The following is a 24,178-nucleotide window of genomic DNA, read 5'->3' on the forward strand; positions in this document are numbered from 1 at the left end:
CAAATTATTGTTTATCTCTTTAAATGCTGTTGTACAATTTTTTGACATTAAGGAGACTTTTGTGATGGATTTCCAATAGGAAAGCAGCAATAAGGCAAATATCTTTCTTTTCTCAAGTATAACAGGTGAGATTGTCCTCATCTAGTGCAGCGCTGACAGACTGACACAAAATGCGAGTCCTCACAGACATACAGCTCTTGACTTATGCTCTTGGAAGGTCATTTATATCTATGATAAATTCCCAAGAGATGCCAGTAATTTACAGCACCTGTTTTTAGCTGTGAAAAAGATGGAATGAGCCCAAAACCTCGTGCATTTGTGATATTTCATTTATAACGTCAACACCTGGCATTGCGTGTGGTGCCTTTCAAATGCTCTCAACCATGTTCATCTTCATTTCTCCTTCATTGCAAAATAAAGAGTGCATTAATGGCATGCATACGGAGAGCATTAGCTTCGCATTTGTGTGCGAGTGGATCGCATCCCGAGAGAGAAAGCAAGCAAGAGTGAAAACAGACACAGAGAAACAGAGACAAAGAAATGGGAGTCTGTGTGTATTTAGGGATCTGAGCGACTTCCCATGGAAGTTTGAAAACACATGTTTGTGGAGTGTTGGCCGGGCCCGGGCTTGCTGTCATTCACAGCTTCCTGCCTGCGGGTGACAGGCTGCAGCGCTGCTACCGTGGGCCAGGGCAGAGTTAATGCAGGCGGGTCGGCCCACCTCTGGGGAGCCCGACCCGAGAACGGGTTAATAAAGGTCAGCCCCCCAAAATAAACACATCTTAGAATGTTTCTCCATTCATCCCTCTTTAAAATCAGCTTGCAATAAAAAACGGTCTGGGCGCAATTACTGCTGCGGCATTGGGGCATGAAATCAACCCGCTCGGAGCAGCCACTTTCCACTCCGCTTTTCTCGCTGAGGTTTGCGCGATCTCTGTTTTTCACGCTGCTTTTCGTTTTTCAGAGCGGCGAACACTCAAGTTCGGTTCAGTAGGGCCTTTTCCCCAGGTGCTAAACAAGTGCTCAGGTCCATTTCATCGATTCCGACTAAGTGAGTTCTTCTAAGCAAAAATAAATGGGAAAAATCCTGCACTTTATGGAGCATAGCACTTTAAAAAGTGCATCTACTGTGTTAAGAATGTAAGAACCGAACGAGAGTGTTTTTACTAATACAAATAGTTTAAATGTGCTGAATGAGAAGGATCAGAGGGCTATTTATCAAGACCTCACAAAGGTGTTTGCCTGCGTTTGAGGTGACTCAAAATGTAAGTGGATGGGGAAAGTATTACCTAGAATAGATAGAAGATGAACAGTGTCCGAAACGTTACCGGCTATGGTCTTCCTAAAGTATCTCTAATACATTTTATGGTAAAGTGCTTAGGAAGAGAAGATAATTCTTTGCCTGGATTTTGACCATGTAAATTGGTCTCCTTGAGAGGGCCGTTAAGGTCAGTCACATACATAATTGCTATTAGCTTTATTCACATTACCCTTGCAAGACGAATCAGTCTAAAGCCGCAGAATTGCATACAACAGCTGCTTTTAAAGTGGAACCAAAGCACAACTGTTCCTTAACATGTCATTTCACAAAGTCCTGCACCGAAAGCACTGTACATAATGACAGAAACACCTGGTCTGCCATCTATTCTAAAACTATATGATCAATCTCTGTTTTTTTATTCAAATCTCACAACACTTCAAACTAACAATACTACCATTACTACCATTATTTCAGGGGGAAAAAAGACATTCCTTCTGCAAATATCTTGAAAGGAAGAAAACAGGAAGGTAAGAACAGATAAATAGGCCTCAGTTTGAGAGGTTGTGATTTGCAGTAATGAGGCCTTTACATTAAAGTTTAATTTACACACGCCACATCTGCGAGCGGCAAATCAAATAAGCGTCCTTAAAGTGGGGACTAATAGTGAAGGTTAGCTTTCAAGCCTGTCAATTAACGTACACCGTCGGAGCCGAACACACAATGCAGATAAAGATTTAAAGATGATCACTGGCAATTTGCTTTGACTGCTAATAGACAGAGAATGGAATTAAGTGCTTGCACTTAGACAGATGGATTTTGATAAATTGCATAGCGCATCCTGCATTGAAGCTTGCTCTATTTTATCCGTCGGTCTCTGTGTCTCAGTATCTTTCAGTTACTAGATACTGTATGTCTGTCTTTCTCTGCGTTACACTTATGAGAGCCTCTGTGCAAAACGTCCAAAAAATGTTTATTTATATATGGAACAGACAGTATGACCAAATATGATATCAAAATATACTAAAATAACATTGTGAGTCATTTGACAGTATATCACAGTGTTGTCTCCATCGGTCATTTAAAAATAGTATACATTTTGAATAAAAAATATAAGTTAATGCGTTTTTTTTTGTTTGTTTAAAACGTTTTTTTTTATTACTTTTTTTAAGAAATATATTATAAGTCTGAAATCAACATTATATATCATCTGAGTTAAGAAGCAAATAATTCAATATAATAAAATGGTATATAAGCAGATCTATTTAAAAAAAATCTATATTCACACTCCTTTAACCACACAATAGGCATCAGTTTAATGTATGAGAAATTCAGCAACTGTAAAAAGAACTAAACTACATCTCTTGATAATAAACTCTTCAAATATGCAAGCATACATGCAAATAAGTTGCACTGTTTAAATGACAGATATCTTCAGCAAACATTGCTACATTGTGTCCCATAATGCTCTAGTTTACATGTGTGCACACATATTTTGAGTTTGTATGTATAAACATTTGTGAGTGTGTCTGATGTGTATCTGCACCCTGACATTATGCTTCCCTTCCTTCCCTCCATGTGCCAGGCGGCCGGCTGCCTAGAGCATTAGTATTGCCAGTCAGATCTTCAAGAGCATGAAAGAATGAAGTGGAGCAGATGTGAGGAGGAAGGCTTGGGACTCTAGAAGCTCAAAACCTCATAAACTCAGCCCATTGTAGGTCTGGCTCCTATCTGGCCTTTGTCTTATCGGATCCTTAGAACCAGAGGATGGGATAATGCCATTTCTCGCCATCTGCCCTGAAGCTTCATTAAAGATACATGAACGAGCCCCATCTTATGAGGAACAGGTGCTATTGTTTGTCCCCGAAGACCTGCCGTGGCGCGGATGTAACTCGCGGTACTTGAGAAAGAGCATCTGTAGCAATCAGTCAGGCTGTGTAGCTGGCAGCCTCTCTCTCTCTTCACACGGCGGACCAAAAGAGAGAGAGAGAGAGAGGCCTCTTCACCTCCAGCTTCCCGCATATATCATCAGTTCAGTGCAGCTGATGAAGTCTACAGTGATACACGACACAATCTGTCTTTCTGTCAGAGATACATGCATAACCCGACCGTGTCTTCGATACTGTACCCTGCCCTTAGATCAGGTACTCATTCACCCTCCGTTAAAGACACCAGGGCTGTTGAGAATGCTACTTTGGAAATGTAGCCTCGAACTATAAAAAACAGGTTCATGCATAATAAGCTATTTATAACCAAATATCTCACCCAAATTCTTTTACATATTAATTGACACAAATTACCACCAGTAAAACTAGATCATATTATTCAGGCCCGGTACTAGGCTGGCTTGATTTGGGGGGAAATCATATATTCTGGTTGGGTTGCGCAACTTTCAAAATTTTCTGCGATTAAATTGACAGATCATTATTCTATAAATCCTACACATTTTTGTATTTCTTTAATTGTCAGATGGATATTTTCGGAGAGGCCCAGAAAAATCTGGAGGGGCAATGTCCTCCACCCAGCCCCAGCCCTGATATCATTTTTTACAGAAAAATAGTTAAATAGTTTTCACATGTGATAAAAATGCAAAGAATGATTTTATGCACTAAATAATCTTTGCTTTTTCCCTAAAACATATTCACTGAAACTAAAACCAAATCACAAAATTGCCTTTTACTACCGGTTCATTTCAATGATTGGTTCAGCATTCAACCGAACGAAACGATTAATTAAAATGAATCAGATTTCCCATTTCTACTGTACGAGAGAAACCATGTTTAATTATTACCTTCACATGGAGAAAGCGGCTTATAGCTGAAAATTCTGTCGAGAACAGCTCAGTTACTTTCACGCCACTGAACAATGTCATTACGTTATTAGCGTTGGTCCTTTTAGTTTAGTTAACGCAGGCCAGTCAGCAGAGGGCTGTTTAAAGACGCAGCATCCACTCGCTGTGAGTTGAATGACCGAAATAAAAGGAGGAGGGGGACCCCTGAAGTAAATAGGGAGCTATAGATTAATCAATGTTGTTAGTGGAAATGTTGACATCAGCACTCGGCTTCAGTAATGGTTTACAGCAGCAACTAATCCAAAGGTAAGACAGCCCACCGTACTCGCTGAGAGCGCCCACTGTACATGGATTACTGTTAAGAATGGTCTGGTGTGTGCGTGTTTGATCCTGCTAAACCTGCAGGTGACTGTAAATGTATTGCCAGTAATATGTTTATGCCTTCCTGTACCTGTAAGTGTGTATTTGCTGCCATATCCTGACCTGGGCTGTCACACAAACACATGGAAAATGGAGATGTACAAGTCATTACTATGCTCAATAGGGCCCCTGTCAGCACCCATGCTCCACGCTGTCTTTTTAAAGGGCCCCCCTGTTTTAAACTCCCCTTGACAGGAAAATAGAGATTGATCTTCAAGAAGCATCACTTTGGGATTCTTTCTCCTTTTTAAAAGAAGAGAGGGGGAGTTGTTTTAACATGTCCAAGATGCCTTTCAATGTTGACGAGATAAGATGGATGGGGAGGGGTTGGTTAACTTCTTTTTGAGTTTTGGAGGAAGTCAGAGAGACCAAATCCTCCAGAGCCTCAGGTTAAGCATTAAGAGCCAGCCGAACCGTTTAAAAGAGCGCCCTCAGCAAGCAGAGGGTAAAGCTGTACAACCTTCAGTCTCCGTGTTGTATTTGTGTCCCCATTTTTCCCCATTTCCCCTTCTTTTAATGTCTGAAAGAACACCGTAACACAAGGGCGCTTTAATTTTAGTACGAGTGAAACAGCTTTCACCATTACTTTAAGTAAAACAACGTCACTTGTTTTTGCCCTCACTCAACACTGCCAGGGCCAAAATGACTGTGAAAAAGAATCTCCGAAGGGAATCCATTTTAAAGCAGAGTGATTCTAGACGATCTGGCAACCGAGCTCAATCCACACAGCGTGCTCCGACGGTGCGAACTTCACACCCGCTACTTTGTGAACACACTCTGCAAGCGCTTTCTGGAAACTAACCAGCAAAGAGCAAGAGCTCTTTGTTGAATGAAAGCACTTCCACGCTCAGGACAGGAGTCAACACATTATTCTGTTCTGAAGAGGTCCATTTTTTAAACAATTCTATGGATCCCAGAGTACACATTAGTCCCACCTCAAAGGTCATTTATCAGTAAATTCACTCCTCCAGCACAAGGCGCCTGCAGCTTTGAGTTCTAATCCCGCACGCAGACACACACACACGCATAAACCCACGCTCGCGGGCCCTTATCAAAGTGGTAGATATCTGCTCGGGCGTGCTTCAGACGCTGATGACAATCGGGCCGTGTGGATCGATAGGACTGAGTCGGACTTTGATCCTTGAGCTTTCTGTCAGCACAGGGCCGGAATTAAGACCGGGTCTCCACCTCGGTGCCACAGACTAAACGCATTGTTCGTCACTCTCTGTTCTGTTAGCGAGAAGTTCTGCAGGAGGCCCTCATCAGCCACACAGATACAAGCCGGGAATAAAGAGGCTTTGTGTGGCCGCGACTCTGACCTGGACCAACCCGCCTCCCCCAATCCACTCACCCAGAGACTCAAAGGCTTATCGGTCGATGAGCTCTGTGTTTTCTTTCTTTCATTCTGGCGTTTGTTCTTTTTTTGAGGGACAGGTAAAAGATTAACGTTCTCTGCAATTGAACGGTTGGACTGGCAAACAGTGTGTTTGCATGTATTTGGATGTATGTTACGCAACTGGATCTGCTGACAAAAGAACGTGGTCTGACAGGGGACAAATGTCTTCTATGTATCCAACAGGGCAAGGTATAAAGAAACCAGACACTGCGCCGCGCTCAGCTTGTCTGAAGGAATAACCAATAGATGACTTCTTGTACCGCTAATTCCTTACACAGTAAAACAAGCCTTCTTGGAAAAGAGCCATTATAATATGTCTATATTAAGTCTGGGGCTGTTAAAAGCAGAACGCCCCCTTCCCCCACACCGCTTTGCCTTAAGTCCACCCAAGTGTTCGGGGTGAAAAACAAATGCGCAACACACGCAAGACTGTTCTGATCTTACAAGCCACGTTCAAATTTACTTGTTATTATGAATGGAGCAAATAACACGCTTCTAGTCTATTATTTGGATGGGACCTGTAGTTTTTATTCAAAACAATTTGCCAATCGTAATTTAGGAATGATCACATAAGCGTGTTTAATATTAAGAGGGAAGAATCTAGCCTCACGCTGGGATGCTGGAATTAGTAAATTAGTTGAGTACAAAGATGTGGGGGGAGGCTTTTCCCCTAAGACAACCTGCAAAATGTGATCAGTGTGTGTTCAACAGAAATGTGTTCTTAAGGCAAAGTCTTGTTGAGCCTCTAAGAACCTAAAATGTTATTTAAGTCTGTAAATATTTCAAGTAATTAGGGTTGTATTGCATATAAAATATCAAAGACAAGCCTAAGGCTTAGTAGTCTTTTGAGCTCAGCACTGCCGTGGTGCACTGCACACAGCTATTTTGTCCACCTCTTTCCCCCTCTTACTCTCTCTCTTGCTCCATGCTTGTTTAACTTACTATATGCTTTATTTACAGTTACCTGTTCCTGTTACCTGACTGACACAATAAACATGGAGCATTGAAATTTAGATTACACAATGATATATATAAATAAAGGGGTATTATTCTGGCTTTTGTGGAAACTAGTTACTTGGTATTAGCACCTATTGCATTATTGCTCCTGTATGACATATCGCTTTATTGCTCCCTGAACTCTATGTAAGTCGCTTTGGATAAAAGCGTCTGCTTATTGACTAAATGTAAATGTGTGAGAGAGAGAGAGACAGAGAGAGAGAGAGAGAGAATAAAATGGATTGAGAGACAGAGCAGAAAAGCGAACATGTTTCTGACAGGGTCTGGTCATAACATGAAAAAGGTTTGCAGTAAACTGGCTAAACACGAGGGGATGGGCTCAAACAGCATTGGCTAATGAGGGGAGAAAAGGACAGACATAAACAAACCCACAAATGAGTCTGAGGGCAACATCATTATCCCACATATACATCTCACATGTATGAAAACCAGCACAGGCACAACACACTATACATGTGCAGAGCAGACGGACTGGAAAGAGAGGAAATGTGATGCCCCATGTGATGTTCATGCCTGCACATAAATCGGTTTAATTTTTTATTTTATTAATACTCTGTTTGCTTTTGAATTATGAATGAAGTATTTAAAGATCAATATTTATTTTTATCTTTGCTCGGTCTAACCTTCGAAATAACAAATACTTAGGATATAGTTAGTAGGCTATTTCTTGAAGAATAAAAAAACCTAAATCTTACAAGAGAGAAGAAATGGTGCAATTGCCAAAACATTTGGCAAAAACACTGAAGAAAACAAACTCATTTCCATTCAATCAAATCTCCACCATCAGTCAAACTATGAAAATCTATGCATTTCTGAATGAGTTTTGGGGTGATTAGCAGTTTAATAGCAGAAGAATCAGCCTTCTTACTCTCAAAAATCAGACCACCCATTAACTAAAAATGCCATTGTCCAACTTGCGAGCCAACGGAGAGCGAGAGAGGAGCATTTCCCTTTCTTCCTGTCATCTGTGTGTAGACTGAGCCACTGTCTCCGCTTTAGCCTTCAAGCAGCTGGGCCGGGAGAACAACAGAGAGCACTCTGTTGTCCAGCAGAAAGCTGACATTGTTACGGCCGGGACTTTATTGCAGGCACATGAGAGTGTTGAGAGTTTAAAAAACGCTCGAATGTCATGTGCACACCCAGTGATGGGGAAGAATAAGTATGAAAAAAGAGAGAGAGAAAGTCAAAAACAATTCTGTGTCTATGAAAAACGGACGAAAGACAAAATGGCCCATTCATTGTATTCCGTGGGGAACGCTTGGACTCTCCTCCGCCCCATCCGAAAAACAAAGCGGCCCTTTTTTTGTGCTGCGACGCGCGGTGCTGAATGCTTTGCTTTGCCACCCTAGTCCTAAGAAAACACGGGCCCCCTTTCTAAACTGTTGGCTGGCCGCACACAGTAGAGGCTATTAATGCTGCGCCTTCTTCCCTCCCGTGTGTGTGCCCACTGCGGAGGCTTAGGACCACGTTAAAAAGCCAATGCAAAGACAAAACAGTTTGCTCAACATTAACAGGGAAAACAGTGGGGCGGGTAGGAGGGGAAAGGAAACTAAGTCAACATCACACTGGAAGATGTGTTCTCCAGCAACTGATATTTTTCCCCTTGCAGGGCTGAGAGCACAATACGAGCAAAGTATAGGTCCGACGGCCTCATCTGGTAGGGATTGTGGATAGGCAGCTAGCGACAGGTGCTTTCTGATGAGATTCAGGGGCTGATTTTGGCCGGACAGCGCCCGCATTATGCCACCGATAGCCGGGTCTGGACTCTAACATTGTCCTACAGATCAGTGTTTCCCCAACCTGTTTAGATTTTGTACCCCGCCACTGACGCTCTTTGATGCCAACCCAGAGATGTGCTTCTTCTAACTGATATTCCGTCAGTATTATCAGTAATTTTGTTTGTTTTTTCCAGTTTGATCTGGGAATAAGTGCTCCCAAATTGCCATTGACTTGTTAATTTGAGTGAAATACTCTGTGTGCCTATGGCTGATAGTAAAGGATCTAACGCATACAAGGCAAATTCCACCTGCTGCCTGACAACATTACAAAAATTGGCCTGTTAGTCTACTATTGAATGTCTTCCTGAGCAATCAGTCACTATAGGTTACTACACAGATATGTCTTTGTCTTAAGCAGTCTGAGCATGTGCTAAACCCAAGAACAACAATATGGATTTGCCCCTGAATAAATGCACAATTGAATACTGATATAGTGTTATTTCCATGCAAATATCAAGCTTAAGATGAAAATAATCATAGCATAGTTTACAATATTTAGGTACGTGAATTGTGACATATATATCGGACTTGTCACATGAACAACTGTTCCATATTCCTTATAAATGGGCACATGAAAAATATAACTATATAGTAACTATTTTATGTTCTATAAAGAGCCATCCCTTCTCCATATGTTGGGTGTTATTCCTTGTGGTTTGCACATTTTAATTCACAGAAAACATACAAAGTATGTTGCCTCTCAAAAACCTACAGCATTTTTGTCACATCCATGATTTTTTCCCCTCTTTTATATTGAAAACTCATCCATAGACTGAAATTTCTCTGATATCTGAACTCTGTCATCAGGGGTTTAGTGAAATATGAACAGATGATTCAATGTATTGGTGATGAATACATTCTTTGAGAATTTATATTTTAAGTTTGGACTGACACATCCATAACGCTGGAATTGCCCAGATTTTGTATTCTGTCTTTTACTGTTGACTCAAAGTTTTAAATAAAGAAACTGATGTTGTTTGATAGAGGAAAAGCACCACTAAAGACATTTACAAACTCCGAAAGCACATAGCCGGGCCAGACGATCTCTGTTTATATTCTTAATACTGAGCATGTATGTGTTTAAAGTGGCGTTAACTATTCCACCTTCATCCATCCATTAGCTTAATATCAAAAACATCATGTCTCGACCGTGCGGTTGTAACTATTAGGCCCGTTTTTATGCGTCATTAAGTTTTAAAACGGGCCTACAAAAGCTTTATTGTTCGAACCGCACATGACTTTATGTAACGTCAGCATTTGTCCTGCTTCATGACAAGAAGTCACATTTCATAACTAATTAAATTGATCCCCCACAACCCCCACCGTCCAACCAAGCACACTAAATGGAATTATTTGTATCCAAGTGTCAATATATTAAATCAAAGGGGGCTAATGAGTCAGGTCACCGCTTTCTTTTATCTCCGCTCTCGCGTGTTGGGCTCTTCATCAGCTAACAGTCGAGGCTAAATGGAGGATGAGCGCGTTTCAGGGTCCGTTGCTCTGGGCACAAGCCAAGAGGATTTGATGGGACAGTTATGGCCCTCATCCTGGTGGAGGAGAACTTAGCACACTCCACACCGTAAAGAGAAGGGCGACGGTGCGTGCACACACACAGACGAAAACGCACGCCCGCGCTCGTTTCCTTCCTTATTACAATCTATTTGCCTGGCAGACAATGCTAATTGGCAACACATTCTTTTTTAGCGTAGCTTGTTTTCACCGCCGTCTCTGTATAAATGAGACTTTAGCATGAGAGATCACAAGGGTGCTGGGAGACAACCAAAACCATCTAACAAGAGGCAAATTAGTAGCATTATCTTTGTTCAATTAGACGCCCCTATATTTATCTAAAACCCGAGCTGAATTATTCACCATTATGTGGCGCCTGGTGCATTTGAGGGAGCTTAATGAAATATTGGATTTAATTGTTGTTCATTGAATTAAAAAGGCAAACCAAATGGCTCTGGGCTAAAGACAAAGCTATGGTAATTAGCTTCATCTGCAGCCGTTAAATAATGGCGATTGTAATGCGAGCAGATGATACAGTGTAGTAACCGGATCACAATCCTTTTAACACAGATTCTTTCAAACACGAGACAGATGAATATATTAACAGGCCACAATCTATTTTATAAGATGACCTTTTACTTAAACAGGAAAAAGTACAAGGTAAAAGCTTTTATTCGTTCTGTCTGCCTCATATTAACACTACCTCACATTTATATTACTGTGTTAAGTGACTGTTAACACATCCCAGAAAGCAAAACAACCTTTTTCTCCCTAAAAAAAGACACAAGGAGAGTTCCACAAAGTCTTGTGTCTTTAATTAGAAGTCTCTGTTCTGTCTATGCAGACAGCATTTCATTTTATTTAACTTCCCTGTGAATTCTGTCACCGCTCCGCAAAATAGTGAGAGTTGCGACCTGAGCACCATTATGCAATTTCTCAGAAACAGGCCGCTATTATTCATTCCTGTTTGTGAGCTTTAAAATACTGAAGGACAAGAGCGGCACAGTGACCTGGGTCTGTTCTCATCACATTCAATACAAAGATGACAAACTAAGCTTTTAAGACAACAGGAAGTGACTTATATTCAATGACAGAATTCAACTATTACAAAAACTAAATCAGTTGAGAATTAAATTAGTTTGAATCCAGCAACAAAGTCTGTTTGACTGTGTTAGTAATGTGAGGTGAAGGGCTGGCTCTGGTTAACCTTTAGCCTGGCCTCTTCTCCCACTGATAAACACAGACCCAGGGCACACTGGGGTAGTGGTCCACATATGAGAGAGATCAGTCACACACACACAACCTCAAAGACGTTTGTCTATCAGTCTGCAGGAACAAAGGAATATCCTGAAGGCCCACACTTCCACCTTCAGATTGGCTTCTGTTAACAATACGCACATACACACGCTTGCACATTGTGTCTGTCATCTGCGCAGGTTGTGTTTAGTCTGTCTGGCTTTACTGCGGTGGTGGTTTGCCTGGTATAATTAAAATGAATCTTTAATCCGGTGGCTGTACGCAGCTATTATCAGTTAACCCTTAGAGGCTCCCCACTGTTCCCCCACACCATTTATAACCACATGTGAGGGAACCTTTCCCGCTTTGAAGTAAATGTTGACAACAGCTTCTGTTGTAGCTGTAATAATGGTACAACTTCTCCCTTTGCTATGGAGCTGAAATCTAGATCCTAAAAAAATATTTTGCATTAACACAGTTAAGAAAATTCTACTATATATAAATGGGTTAAATAAACATTACCGTGTTTCCTTGTAATGTATAATATATTAATAATATAAAATAGCATAAGACAGATTTATCTTCGATTTTTTGTGGCTCATTTTTCAACTATCCTACATATGAATTTTCAGAGAATGTGATGTCAAATATTCAATTTTTATGAAAATTATCCATATTAGATTGTTTGTATGCCCTGATATATTAAAGCCACAACCTCTTAAAAAACATGAAATTTTAAACTATTTTGATAATGCTTTGACCTTTGAAAAACAAACTCTCATCTCCAATTAACACTTTTTACCATATTTAAATAAGTAAATTTTACTTATAAGAACTGTGTGCACTGCGCAAATTTACACAAAATCAAGTAAATCCTATATAGTAGATTATAGTGCAGATTCCGTGGGGTTCCAGAAATGAGAGAAGTGTCTGAAATGTCAGTGAGCGAGTTGGAAGTGGTGCTTGCCAGAAGAGGGTGAGAGGAGAAAAGCAAGAGATCTGTGTGATCCAGCCGGTGCTGGCAGGAGAAACAGAGGAGCGAGAGAGAGTGGGGGGGTCGAGTGGGAGGAAGGGACAGCGGAAGACAGCCACGTGGAGGTTGCTCTCAGTAGAGCAGCGAGAGGAAACGAAGCCCTGGGGTTAGATAAGTAGAAGCAGGCCTCACAATGACAGAGTGTTTGAACCGGCGGTCTCCTTTAAAACACAGGAAGCGACGGTCGGCACAACAATGACCCCGCGCTGACAAACAGCATCTCTGTCCGTCGACAAACAGAGCTCAGTGTGTCTCTCTCTCGAGCACGCTCTACGTGAGGGAGAAGACGAGACTGGAGCTAATAAGCTCTTGTTTGCTGTGATATGAGCCAGTATATGAGCGTCATAATAGAAGTGCTGTTTAATGTCGACGGGTATTTTTCCTCAAACACACGTTGCCTTGCTTTTCTCTTCAGTATCTAAAGTTCAGGCTGACCTTTGAGGAAATCATTCTTCTCTTGTGTGTGTGTGTATACAATAAGATGAGCCTGTCTCCACCTGTGTGTTCTCTTCCCTGCATCACCTCAGATCACACCGTACCAGCCCCGGCGTGCAGGAATGCCTGGCGCATTGCCAACCCTGTGCTAGAGATGCACGTCAACCCCGGACCACACCATCCCAGAGTCCAGCCTGGGAATTTACAGCTGCTATCAAAGAACAGAGCTCAGAGGAAAACAATACCACCTAATGTACATGCACTCGTGGACGGACCTTTGAAATCTTAACAGTGCACGGCAGCTGTGATTGCAAGTATTAAGTGCGGTAAGGACAATGAACACTGTCTCCTGTCAAGCATTTTGGACAAAGAACAGCTTTTTTCCCTGTTTATTGTCATATAATCCTTCATTTTAATTCAAACTTTTAAAAGTTTGCTCTCTTTGAGCTTCAGTATAAAATTATTGTGGACCGCACAGAACGTAACATTGGAAAATGAGAGCACAATTTGAGACATTGTTAAGCTCTTTGCTAAAATTAAGTCTAAGACACGTGTACTGAAAGATTACTTGGGCATAATTTCAGAAGTTAAATCTGAGAAGCCACAGACTTCCATTTGCTTTCAATGTAATCTCATCCGTGTCTAATAGAAACAACAGAAACATGAAAGTCTTATGTGATTATTCTTGTTTTTGTTGTTGTGAGTAACACTTATTCTAAGAGAGAACAACACAGTTTAGCTTAGTGACTTTTTTTGGCATTCCAGTCGAAGGCATTGGCTTTTACACGGTCTTATTTGTACGGCTTTACTTGTCTTACATAAGTAACACATTTTCTCCTGCAGATCAAGATTTACTTCGACATTTGTTTTTAATTGTTCCTAAGCCTCTCCTTCAATCTCTTTCTGACGGCGCTTTTAAGTTTAAACTCGAATCACATAACAGTAATCCGGTCCCCGGACGGAATTAGTTGCCATATGAAATTTCTCAACAAGAGGCTTTGGCTAAAGAAATAAAAAGAACTACCTTGAGCTTGAAGTTCTGATAAGCCCGTAATCTAAGCATCTGCTATCTTTAAAACAAGTGACATTGTAATTCCCGTAAAGACAAAGACTCAATCTCCCCATGTCTCAGGGCTCTTTGTATAAAACGTGAAAAAGTCAGAAGTGCAATTTAAAAGTAGGTTGATTTGGTTCTAATTCCCTCTTCCGTCTCTCTCTATTTTCCAGACAAAACCAAAGCTGGCTTCCAAAACCACCACTGTATTGCCTTACGCTTGGTTTAGCTTGGACCCCATCCGGTCCGGTTTACAGATTCCAGTGACGCGATCAGTTCAGTTCATCAATGAAGGCCTAAAACTTCCCGACCCATGCAAGCCAAAACGGTAGCGCTTTGATGGAGAGGCTGTCTCTTTAAACCACATACACGCTCCACGCTAACAGCGGGGAAACCCAATCCTCACAGGCTGTTTTACCACTCAACTTTTTTACGTCTGTTACATGAAGGCTGAAGAGCTTGTTTGGAGTACTAATTAACTCAAAGCTGTTGTATATTAAGAGCACTGGGCATTTTTTGTAGAGCCGGCTCTAATGAAAACAAGAGAGATGGTGAACTGCATTAGCAGCCTCGTCCTCATGCTTCCCATCACATCCCGCTCTTGTTTTCTGACTTTCCCTTCTTTATGGCCATCCATTGCCTCTGTAGACGGAAGTTGAAATGAGTAACAATGGGAGGCAATGGTAATGATATAAGGAAACAAAGTTAGATAAAAAGCAAGATAGTACAGGTCTTACGCGTCAAATGCGTCAAACAGACAGTAGCACAGTGGCTAGTTCTGTCAGCTCTTCAACAGCGGGGGCCTTTAACAGATTGAGTCTTTCTCTTGAGAAGTGCACTTGAAAGAGATTTTACTGCCGAGCTATAAATCTGTTACGCTTCGGGCTGTGTAAATAAGACAGTGGTTTGTTTTTACCTGACACATCTAAGAGTGAAAAAAAAGGCTAATGCTTAACCTCACAATGATTTCACCGCACGTGAGAGGAAAACCGTCCCGGATTCTTTTCTGAGGGCCTCGAGCACAGAGGCTTTGAAGAGCAAGAGTTAGATATGAGATGTGAATTAGAGAGTGAAAAGTGAAGACTGAGATAGCAAAGCATGAGTCTGTTAAAGGAGATGAGAAATGTTAGTGACTAGCTGACATAATGGTGTATTGGATGTGAATCTGGGAGAGAATGGAGGAGTGGGGAGACTTGTACCTGTCTCCAATGAATGTCAGAGAGAGTGAAAGGAAAAAGAAGGGAAGGAGAGGATCTCCTGGCACGCGTTGCTCGCTGTGCCCTTGGCTTTCATGTGTGTAGTGTGTGTATGCAAAACCTTGACCAATGCCACTGACCAGCTTGTGTATGTCCGTGTGTCAGGCTGGGTGGTCCACTAACCTTGCTTGATAGAGCACCGCATTCCACACACAACAACGACAACCTTCACCTTCTCTCTTTCTCTCTCACACACACACACACAAACACGTTGGGTTTCCATGTGTTATGAGGACTTTCCATTGACGTAATGATTCTTATCCTCTACAGCCTGTATATTGTATTCCCCATCTCACACCTAAACCTAAGCCTTATTCAAACCGTTCTGCATTTTTTAAATAAACATCATTGTTTGATTTATAAGCTGTTTTCTTTATTGGGACCAAAGAAATTGTCAAAAATGACTGGTACGACTATCTTTGTGCTGCATTTGGTCCCCATACTGTATCGTTTACCAGGAACACACACACTTATTCTCCCACTGCATCTCTCCTGCCAATTCTCTTTTTTTTGCGCAAATTTGTCACATTTATTTATGGTGCCCTTGTACGCTCTCTCTTCATTTTCCTTGATGTGAATTCTCCTTCCTTCTCTATTTAATTTTTTTTCATTTCACATAATTGCTTGATGGAGGAAAAAAGCGCAATCCACTTTGTGGCAAGAAACTGGATTTGGGTGACCACCGTGTGTACTTTGCATCTAATCCAATTAAATTATTTTTAAGCATAGAGCAAACTTTCAATGAGCCTATTCTCAAAACGCACTTATAAACAGAGACCTTCAAAAGATCACTCGAGCTGACTTAAAGTAAGCAGCAAATATTTGTAAAAGGCACAGTTCGTGCAATTTGTGTGTCAACACGCTGCGTTTGCCGAATCCTTGGCCGCGGTGGAGAAAGCGAATTAAACCCAATATCGGACATTGTAACCTACAGGGCTAACAGCAGCGCCTGTGCCGGTTTCTGAAGCCGTTGCCACGTCACTGCGCTGGGACAGTGTAATTTCAAAGGCATTTACTACCATCTTTAGTGTCTGAAACCCTTAGGGCACTTCTACACAAAACATGCAAACATGCACCACTTGATGTCATTAAGCTTTCTTCTATTTCAGCTTTTCTTGAAGCTTTTTCTTCATTAATTAGGGAGTGATAATTATTCTTCTCATCTATAGCTCCAGCCGAATTAGCATTGGCCAATTAAACTGAATGGTGACAGTTGTAACCTGATTGGTGACAGTTGTAATAACAAAATAACAGTTTTTGACAGAACCGCGTGATGGGACATGGAAAAAAGAAAAGACGTCGGACACCGACCTGGATCTGCTGCTGGAGGAGATTGATTTTGTGCTGTTGCTGCAGAAGTTGCTGCTGTTGTCTGGCGATCTGAGAAAGCAAAAGACTTTGTTTAGCTGAACCCAACTGCTTCAACTCAGGATGTACATTATTCAAGGACGGAGGCACATATATCTGTAGAGCTACTGGGTTTATAGTAACGTGTATTTATACAGACAGATAATACATGCAATCATAGCTTGTGGGTAAGATCTCTCGTCCACCAATTGACCCTAATAACTGTAATCAGTGAACAGCTAATGTCAGAGCTAGCGTATTATACACAGCTTAAGGCCTGGCTGGGTGATCGGCAGAAAGGTGAAAGACTGGCATGTTTATGCAACCTAGGAGTGGTCGAGTCTGCCCAAGGGTGGGCTCTTATCGTTCGATATATCCCTCCCTCCCTCCCAGCTCCTTCAAACTCCCCCGTTCCTCCTCCTCAGCGCGCCTGACAGTCTAGGTTTAAGTGTCATTTAATTTTCATTTTCAAATATAATTACAAAGTGTTCACTGTAAGATATCACCCGTCTGCAAATGTGTCAAGATTAATTTGTGCTGGCTTCTTCACTAGTGTCAACAGTTAATTACTGTGTCGTGTCTGGATGGCTAAATGACATCCTAACTTCAGCCCCCCTACCCCCCATGCGCCCACTCCCTCCCGTCTTCTCCCTCCATTTTGTTAGTCAGTGCATTCTTGAACATTTGCAAAACGCTAAACTCCCACAATAACCGTTTATTAAAATCAACTAAGCATACAATGAAGATACAGCCCTCGTAAAGTCAGATATTAATCCGGAGAACTGGCGGCGCTAATAGGATAAAGACACGTGCATCCATTTCAGGTAGACGCAGACGACACTAAAATGCACCTATTCATCTGCATATTAAATTGACAGCAATTACATGCTTTCGCTATAAAAACAGTGAATATGTAGACGGATCTTTGGCGGAATTACCGGAGCTTATGAGCTGTGCTTATCTGCTGATGTGTTCAGTGCGCCTCATTTGCTTGATCTACACATGCTTTTCATGCAAAGTTTGATCCAATTTCAACGTGCCTCCATATTTCATCAATTACATACAATAACCGTTACTTTGTGCGTGGCGATTTATCACGGAGTGAAATATAAAGTCATAAACTAAATTAAAATATTAAACTGCTGAATAGCAGGACTCATTACCTATTTAAACGCAAATAAGTGCAATCTTGTTTTAAGCATCTCCTTGATGAATGAGAAAGTCAAGGTAGAATAAGTTATGCACAGCTACTAAACTCTTGAGTGAATGTGCTGGATTTCGAAGACACACACATTATAAAACCAGCGAGAGATGGTTTGGGGCGTGCGGGTGGATGCGCATTCTCACCTGCTCCTGCTGTTGGCGCGCCAGCTCCATTTGCTGCCGCTGTTTCTCCATTTGTGAGGCGGCCAGTTTCTTCTGCTCATCATGTGCAGCCAAGAGCTGCTCTCTCAGACTGATGAGCTGGGTGATCATGGTGGAGAGCTGTCGTTCCTTTTCTGCAAGACTTTCTGGAGTTCCTGACAAAAACAGACAGAACACAGCCATTCAACCGTATGCTCGGACAACGCAAACATTTCCAAACTCGCACATATGGAGCCAGCGGATCAAGGTCTTCTCCCAAGTGAGTTTCCCTGACCCTAAACACACTCACAGCAGTGAGAAGAATAAGGTTTACATCTAATGTTACGTCAGCCAGATGTCTCTCACCTAATATAGTCTCTATATCAAGACGAGGGTCAGTTTTCCTAGAGACAGAACAGCAAACAAAGCAAGAACCAGACCCTTGTTGATTGATCTGCGCATCAGACGATATAAAAAGCCCCCACATCGCTCCTAAAAGAAGCTCCTGGGATCAGCAAGTGTTTGCTCGAGGAGGCCAGCAAATGCTGAGCATCCAAACTGCTATGTCTTAGTCGAGAGAATTCCTGAAGACCACAGACGGCAGTCTGAGAGGGGAAACTCTAGCTCTATCAACGCTGAGAATGGTATCATCCAAACAGCCTTGGTCTGACAACGGAAAGGCTTCATTAAAAGTGCGAAGGTCGCGAACCTCTCTCTCCTGACACTCTCTCACTCCACTTCTGGCGATCACAGCTTCTGGGAGAAGATGGTGAGGAATGGAATTGTTCCCATTAAATAAGAGGAGCTGTCACAAGTCGAGTGAAGGTGGCAGATTAGTGACAGACAATACAGCGCAAGTGTGTGTGTGTGGCAGTTGTATGCTCTCGGCGACTTGAGGCGCTGCCTTGTAATGACTGCTCTCAATTTTCATTAGGGGAGGAGCCAACACAAACACCTCCGAGTTGACGGGCCTCTCACAAACAGGGTCACAATCACCCCTGGATCTTCTCATTAGCTACCCCACACACGCATCAAACACGGCATCAGCGTTGAACGCAGGAACACACGAGACAATGAGGACACCTCCCGTAGGACAAATCAATATCTCAATTGTTTCTCTAAGACAGTAAATGGATAAGGTCTCTTCATTTACCTCAAATGATGGTTCATCCAAAAATGAAAATTATGTCATCATTTACTCACCCTCTTGTCAAACCTGAATGACTTTCTTCCTTCCGCAGAACACAAAAGAAGATATTTAAAAAAATCTTGTTAACTGGACCCCATTCACTTGCATTGGCTTAGTGTCCACACAATAGAAGTGAATGTGGTCAAGTGCTGTTCTGGTACCAACATTCTTTAAAACATTTTCTTTCGTGTTCTGCGGAAGGAAGGAAGTCATATAGGGTGAGTAAATGGTGACAGAATTTTCATTTTTGGGTGAACTATGGCTTGCATTTAACCTTCATGACTTTCTTGTGCAGAACACAAAATAAGATATTTGGATGAATGTTGGTAATCGAACAACACAGGGTCTCATCGACTTCCATTGTATGGACACAAAACCACCAAGACATTTTCAAAATATTTTCTTTCTACAGAATACCTAATTAAAGAGTCATATACAGGTTCTGAAAAAATTCCCCCAAAATGATGACAGAATCTTTCTTTTTGGGTGAACTATCCCATTAAGCATATATGCTAAGCTTTTGTGATGAGTGTTTTGTGTGTGTGTCCTCCCATGAGACTGCACTGTACCTTCAGCTAATCAATGCTAAGTGATTCATTCTCTGTTTTCACAGTTGTCACAATTGCTTGTGAGAAGGCGGACGCTTATTCTTTCTCAGTATTCGGTCCTGTTTCCTTTTTTCAGCTCCGTAAGAAGCGCCAGCGAACCCAACTGTAGGATTCACTTGGCCTGTGGCCAGCTCAGTGTTAATTTCTTTCCTGGGTGTCTTCCTGTGTTCCTCTGGCCACATCTGTCTTGAGTTTCTCCAAGGGGCTCCCTGGGGCCTGCTCTAGTTCAACTATTTTAATTTGACTAAACACCTGATTTATTTTATCTCTCCGATGAGGAAAGCCGTTTGTCTTAATAGGGCCTGTCAACCTCCAGCCCCCATTCAGAGCAATTTACCGGTCGGGCCTGCGCCACTGTGACTACACTGAAGAAAAGAGTCTACGATTCTCCATTTATCGTCTCTCTCAAAAACAGCCACCTAAAAAGCATCCATTCACAGCTACTGCATGCGGTTTCCCCGCGCCTGAATTTACATTTTATTCAGCCGACTACACTTGTCGTGAATTGCTTATCTGTAAAATGTATACATTTGCTACCGATTTTATTAACCATTGGCTTGAGTCGTAAAGGGCCGTATTTAGCTGTGCCCACTGTCGGGAATGACATCTGCCCCCTACATGCTACATCCTGGTCGGGAGAAAGAGAAACACCGAAAAAGAGGTGAGAGAAAAAGACGTTTAGAAAGGGGTGGGGGGGAGAGCATCTCTCAAGGAATGAGGGAGAGCCACTCCACAAATTCATGAGGACTGTTTGATGTCAAATAACTTTCTTCACCCAGTCCTCCGTGTTTAAGCCCCCCCTAAAAAGTGCCCTTGGAGTCTCATCCTACTGAAGGGGCAAACATCTGGACTCAATTCTGCCCACTCAGGAATCCTCCTGACAACGCTTCACCTCAATCACATGTTTCAATCACACAATCCACTACACTCCATTCTGCTATACATTAACAGTCGGGATTCATACCGTAATTATTTCTAAGTGTATTTTCTTTCCATTTGGAGTGGTGAAACACTTCAGTTTTACTTACTGTTCCAAAACATAGTAGCATGAGCAAAAAATGAAAATGTGTGTATCTGTGCGTTTAAATGTGTGTATTGGTTGCTAAACGAGTGCACATGTGTTTTACAGTAGCTGTGTTTTTACTGAGGGGCCACCGGCTCTGGAGGGCCCAGCACAGGGTCTGTGTGTGCTGGTCTGCACAAACACCAACAGCATACTAACAGAGGCTCCATTGTTTCATCTTGGGCTCGATTGTCCAACGCACACCCCTACTCACCCCCACTCCCCTCTGCCAAAATGTCTTCCATCTCTTCTCTCACTTTTGTTTCCCCTACTCAGATTTCTGGGCCTTTCTTATTGTTTTCTGTGGGACTCCACATCTCTCACAACTTCTCAATGGATATATACAGTACACTAAAATACAGCAAATGTATAAATAGCTTAAACTTACTGCTATATTGTTAACCCTTTTTAAATGGTGCTTAGTTCAGTCTGTGTATATTTTGGTAGCTCTGTTTAGAGAATACTGCTTTTCCTATGTTGAATTATAGACCCCTTTTAAAAGCAGATAAAAGTTTTATTGGCAGGGAAGCCCGGGCCGGATTGGTCTGTGTGCGTCTGCAGAGCGCTGACAAAGAAAGCACTGGTGCATATTGCATTGCTTTTAACAGCAGCGAGTCTGGCTAGTCTTGTAAAGGTGTCCCGTTGCAGTGTCATTCCGTTAGGAGACGTTCTGGCCAGGAGATGCCTCCTCGGCTAAATAATGAGACCAGGTTAGGTTTGTCCAATTCATCACGGCAGACCGAGGACGTAAGATTCCACTTTCGGATGAGGGGAAAACAGAATGAGTGCGAATATGTGAGGGAGATGAGAAACAATAGAGCGAGAGTTATTGTAGTTTAGAATTTACTAAGTTTGAACTGTCTTACTATCTTACATGTTTAACATTTACTGTTTTAAAAATGTGTCCCTATTTAGTAGTATTGGCATGTTTATTGAATGCGAGTTGGTTTAAAGAAAATTTAAAATAAATTCACCTCATTTTCGTGTTAGTTTAAGGATAATAAAAATATATAAACAAAATATTTTAATAAATTTGGATTTTAGTTTTCATTAATGATAATAACAATTGGAACCAGGCGTACTACGGAACCGTAACGAAGCACCATTAGAACATCTACCGTCCTCTCTCTGTCACAAAACAGATTGGATGACATTTCCCACAATGCTGAACTAGAATACTGGAGAGAAACATCTGTGACTGTAGTGAATAAGCAAGAGAGGGAGCTGTCAAATAGAGGGGCCAGCAGATAAAAGACACTTTGTAGGGGTGCGATTTGTTCTGTCCAACAGCTATTCTGCCACCCCAGGCCAACCCCACCTCCCTTTCCCCTCTAATCAAGCAGTCCCTAATTTGAGTTCCAAGTCCAGCACCAAGGGAAGAGAGGGCAGCTTGTTACTTTGAAGAGTCCCGAGTGAACAAGAGAGATAAAAGATCTAGATACACACTAGGAAGAATGAGGACGGAAAAAAGAAAAAGGGGCAAAAAAGGAAAAGACTCTCTATTCTCTTCTCTTCCTTTAGTTTCTTGGGACAGCTGAACCATTATGACTACATTTGAATGACTTTTCTTCCTTTCCGAATACTGGAATTTCTTTGTCTCTGCGTCAGTTGGCTTTTGTGGATGTCCCATATGCTGCGAGCCCATCCTAAGTGAATCAAAAAATTAAAAGCAGCAATTGTGCCTGCGCCAGGTCTGGACGTGGCCTGCACATAGCCGGCGTGCCTGACTGGAGGCTTGAGGGCTGTCAGAAGGTATATTCCCACATCCACATCAGACTAGAGCCACTAATGATTTTCAGAACAGCCATACTGTACATAAAAGCCTATGATTATAGATGCCATACGTCTCGGTTCTTTAATGTACAGTGTTTACTTTGTCCTGTTGTCCATGTCAACACCAAATAAAATAGTGTTGAAGGAATAAAAGTGAATTGATTGTGTTTTATTATTGAGCTCAAAAGTGATTGTACTTCAAAGTCTTTTAATGTTTTCTAATAAAACAGAACCTTGTTGCATCTAAAGACAAGCCCCAAAGGTAAAGATCACACAAAGATCAAATCAAAGATTAAAGACAGAATGAACACACACGGGCACATGTACAATCATTCTAATTCTGTTCAACAGACACTCACCTACACTACATGCAGAATAGTACAAAAACGGAAAAAAATAAACAAGCACTGATATATATTGATGCATTCATTTCATTTCATAATTTAATTTAATTTATAAAATAATAATAATAATTATTATTATTATGTTTGATTAACTGTTGCTTAAAGCAACAACGAGCCGTTTTGGTGTATGGTTCCCCCATGTGGTCGATAAGCGCAATTGTCTGTCATAAATGTCGTAAATATTGCCGCTGTATAAGCTTCCATGTGGGCAGCGCAATACACCTGAATTTGTTGATTAAGCAGAAGCCGCTGTTACATCATGTCTCTTCATAAACTGTGCATGTACTAAAGCACTCTTTGGCTCCCCCGGGTTATACTTCTGGGCTATACTAATAGTTCAAACTAGATTCTGAGGTAGCAGTTGGTTGTTAGCCTTTAGCGTATAGCGTGCTAACTACATAGCAGAAACCCCAAAACACAACGCATGAACGTAAATGTGTTTAGTAACCAACGCAAATTATTTTCTGTAGTTATATTTTCGGAAACACACCGCGACCAGGCGTTGTGCTTTGTGTAATGGGTGCAATCAATAACTTTCATCCAACTGGCTATGGGAATAGTGCCTAGGTATAGTAACTATAGATACCGATAACATTGGTCTAAGTGCATGTAACTTTTGAGCATAAAAAAAGTATTGTGGTTTGGTAGTCATCATTTACAATCATTACACTAAATTCGTGATGAGGCACGATCATGCTACAAAGGCTATTGAGACCCAGCAACATTACATTATCTCTAGTCTACCTTACGGTTATAAATTGTGAACCAGTTATGTTAGTGCGCCAATAAATAACCTGAGCACAGCTAAATTACGAATAAGGCTAACGTTAGGTCTCCATATGTTTTAAAACCTGAAGACTCTTCCACCTAGCACCAAGTGTAAGTCCATCAGATATTGATTTGTGTCCGATCATATTCTCATGGCTCTGCCATGGTGATGGTTTGGAGACTTGGGTTGAACTAGATCTTTTTTGTCATGTTGTTAGCTGTTGGCTAACTTCTCTCAGGCTACGTGTGAAACATGACATATGCCGTAAAGCAGGGGATAGGTAGGCCTTGTACCATCCCGAACACCAAAGTTACAAGTGCAATTTTAGCCGATAGGAGGCTGCTTAGGTAGTAACGGCTGTAAAATTCTTCCAGTTAAAAGTTGGCCTAAAAGAATTTTAGAGACATTAAATTAAGGTAAAAAAATTGCTCGTTATCGCTGTAAAAAATGTAAAACAGCTTTCTTCAGTTGAAAGACAAGCAACATTTTGAGTGACAT

General features: G+C 41.6%; 1 protein-coding gene across 13 annotated transcripts in view; it reads right to left on the minus strand.

Moving 5' to 3' along the window:
- The window catches only part of sox6 (SRY-box transcription factor 6), a 146,828-nt gene that overhangs the window by 41,197 nt on the left and 81,453 nt on the right, over positions 1-24,178 (minus strand). For all 13 annotated transcript variants that reach the window (XM_056745239.1, XM_056745206.1, XM_056745289.1 and 10 more), the window contains 2 exons: positions 17,878-18,050; positions 16,495-16,563 (listed from right to left, as the gene is read on the minus strand). In XM_056745239.1, coding sequence (XP_056601217.1) covers positions 16,495-16,563; positions 17,878-18,050 — 242 coding nt within the window. The remainder of the gene's footprint in view (positions 1-16,494; positions 16,564-17,877; positions 18,051-24,178) is intronic.

This window comes from Triplophysa dalaica, chromosome 1 (assembly GCF_015846415.1).
Source record: "Triplophysa dalaica isolate WHDGS20190420 chromosome 1, ASM1584641v1, whole genome shotgun sequence".
Classification (NCBI taxonomy): domain Eukaryota; kingdom Metazoa; phylum Chordata; class Actinopteri; order Cypriniformes; family Nemacheilidae; genus Triplophysa; species Triplophysa dalaica.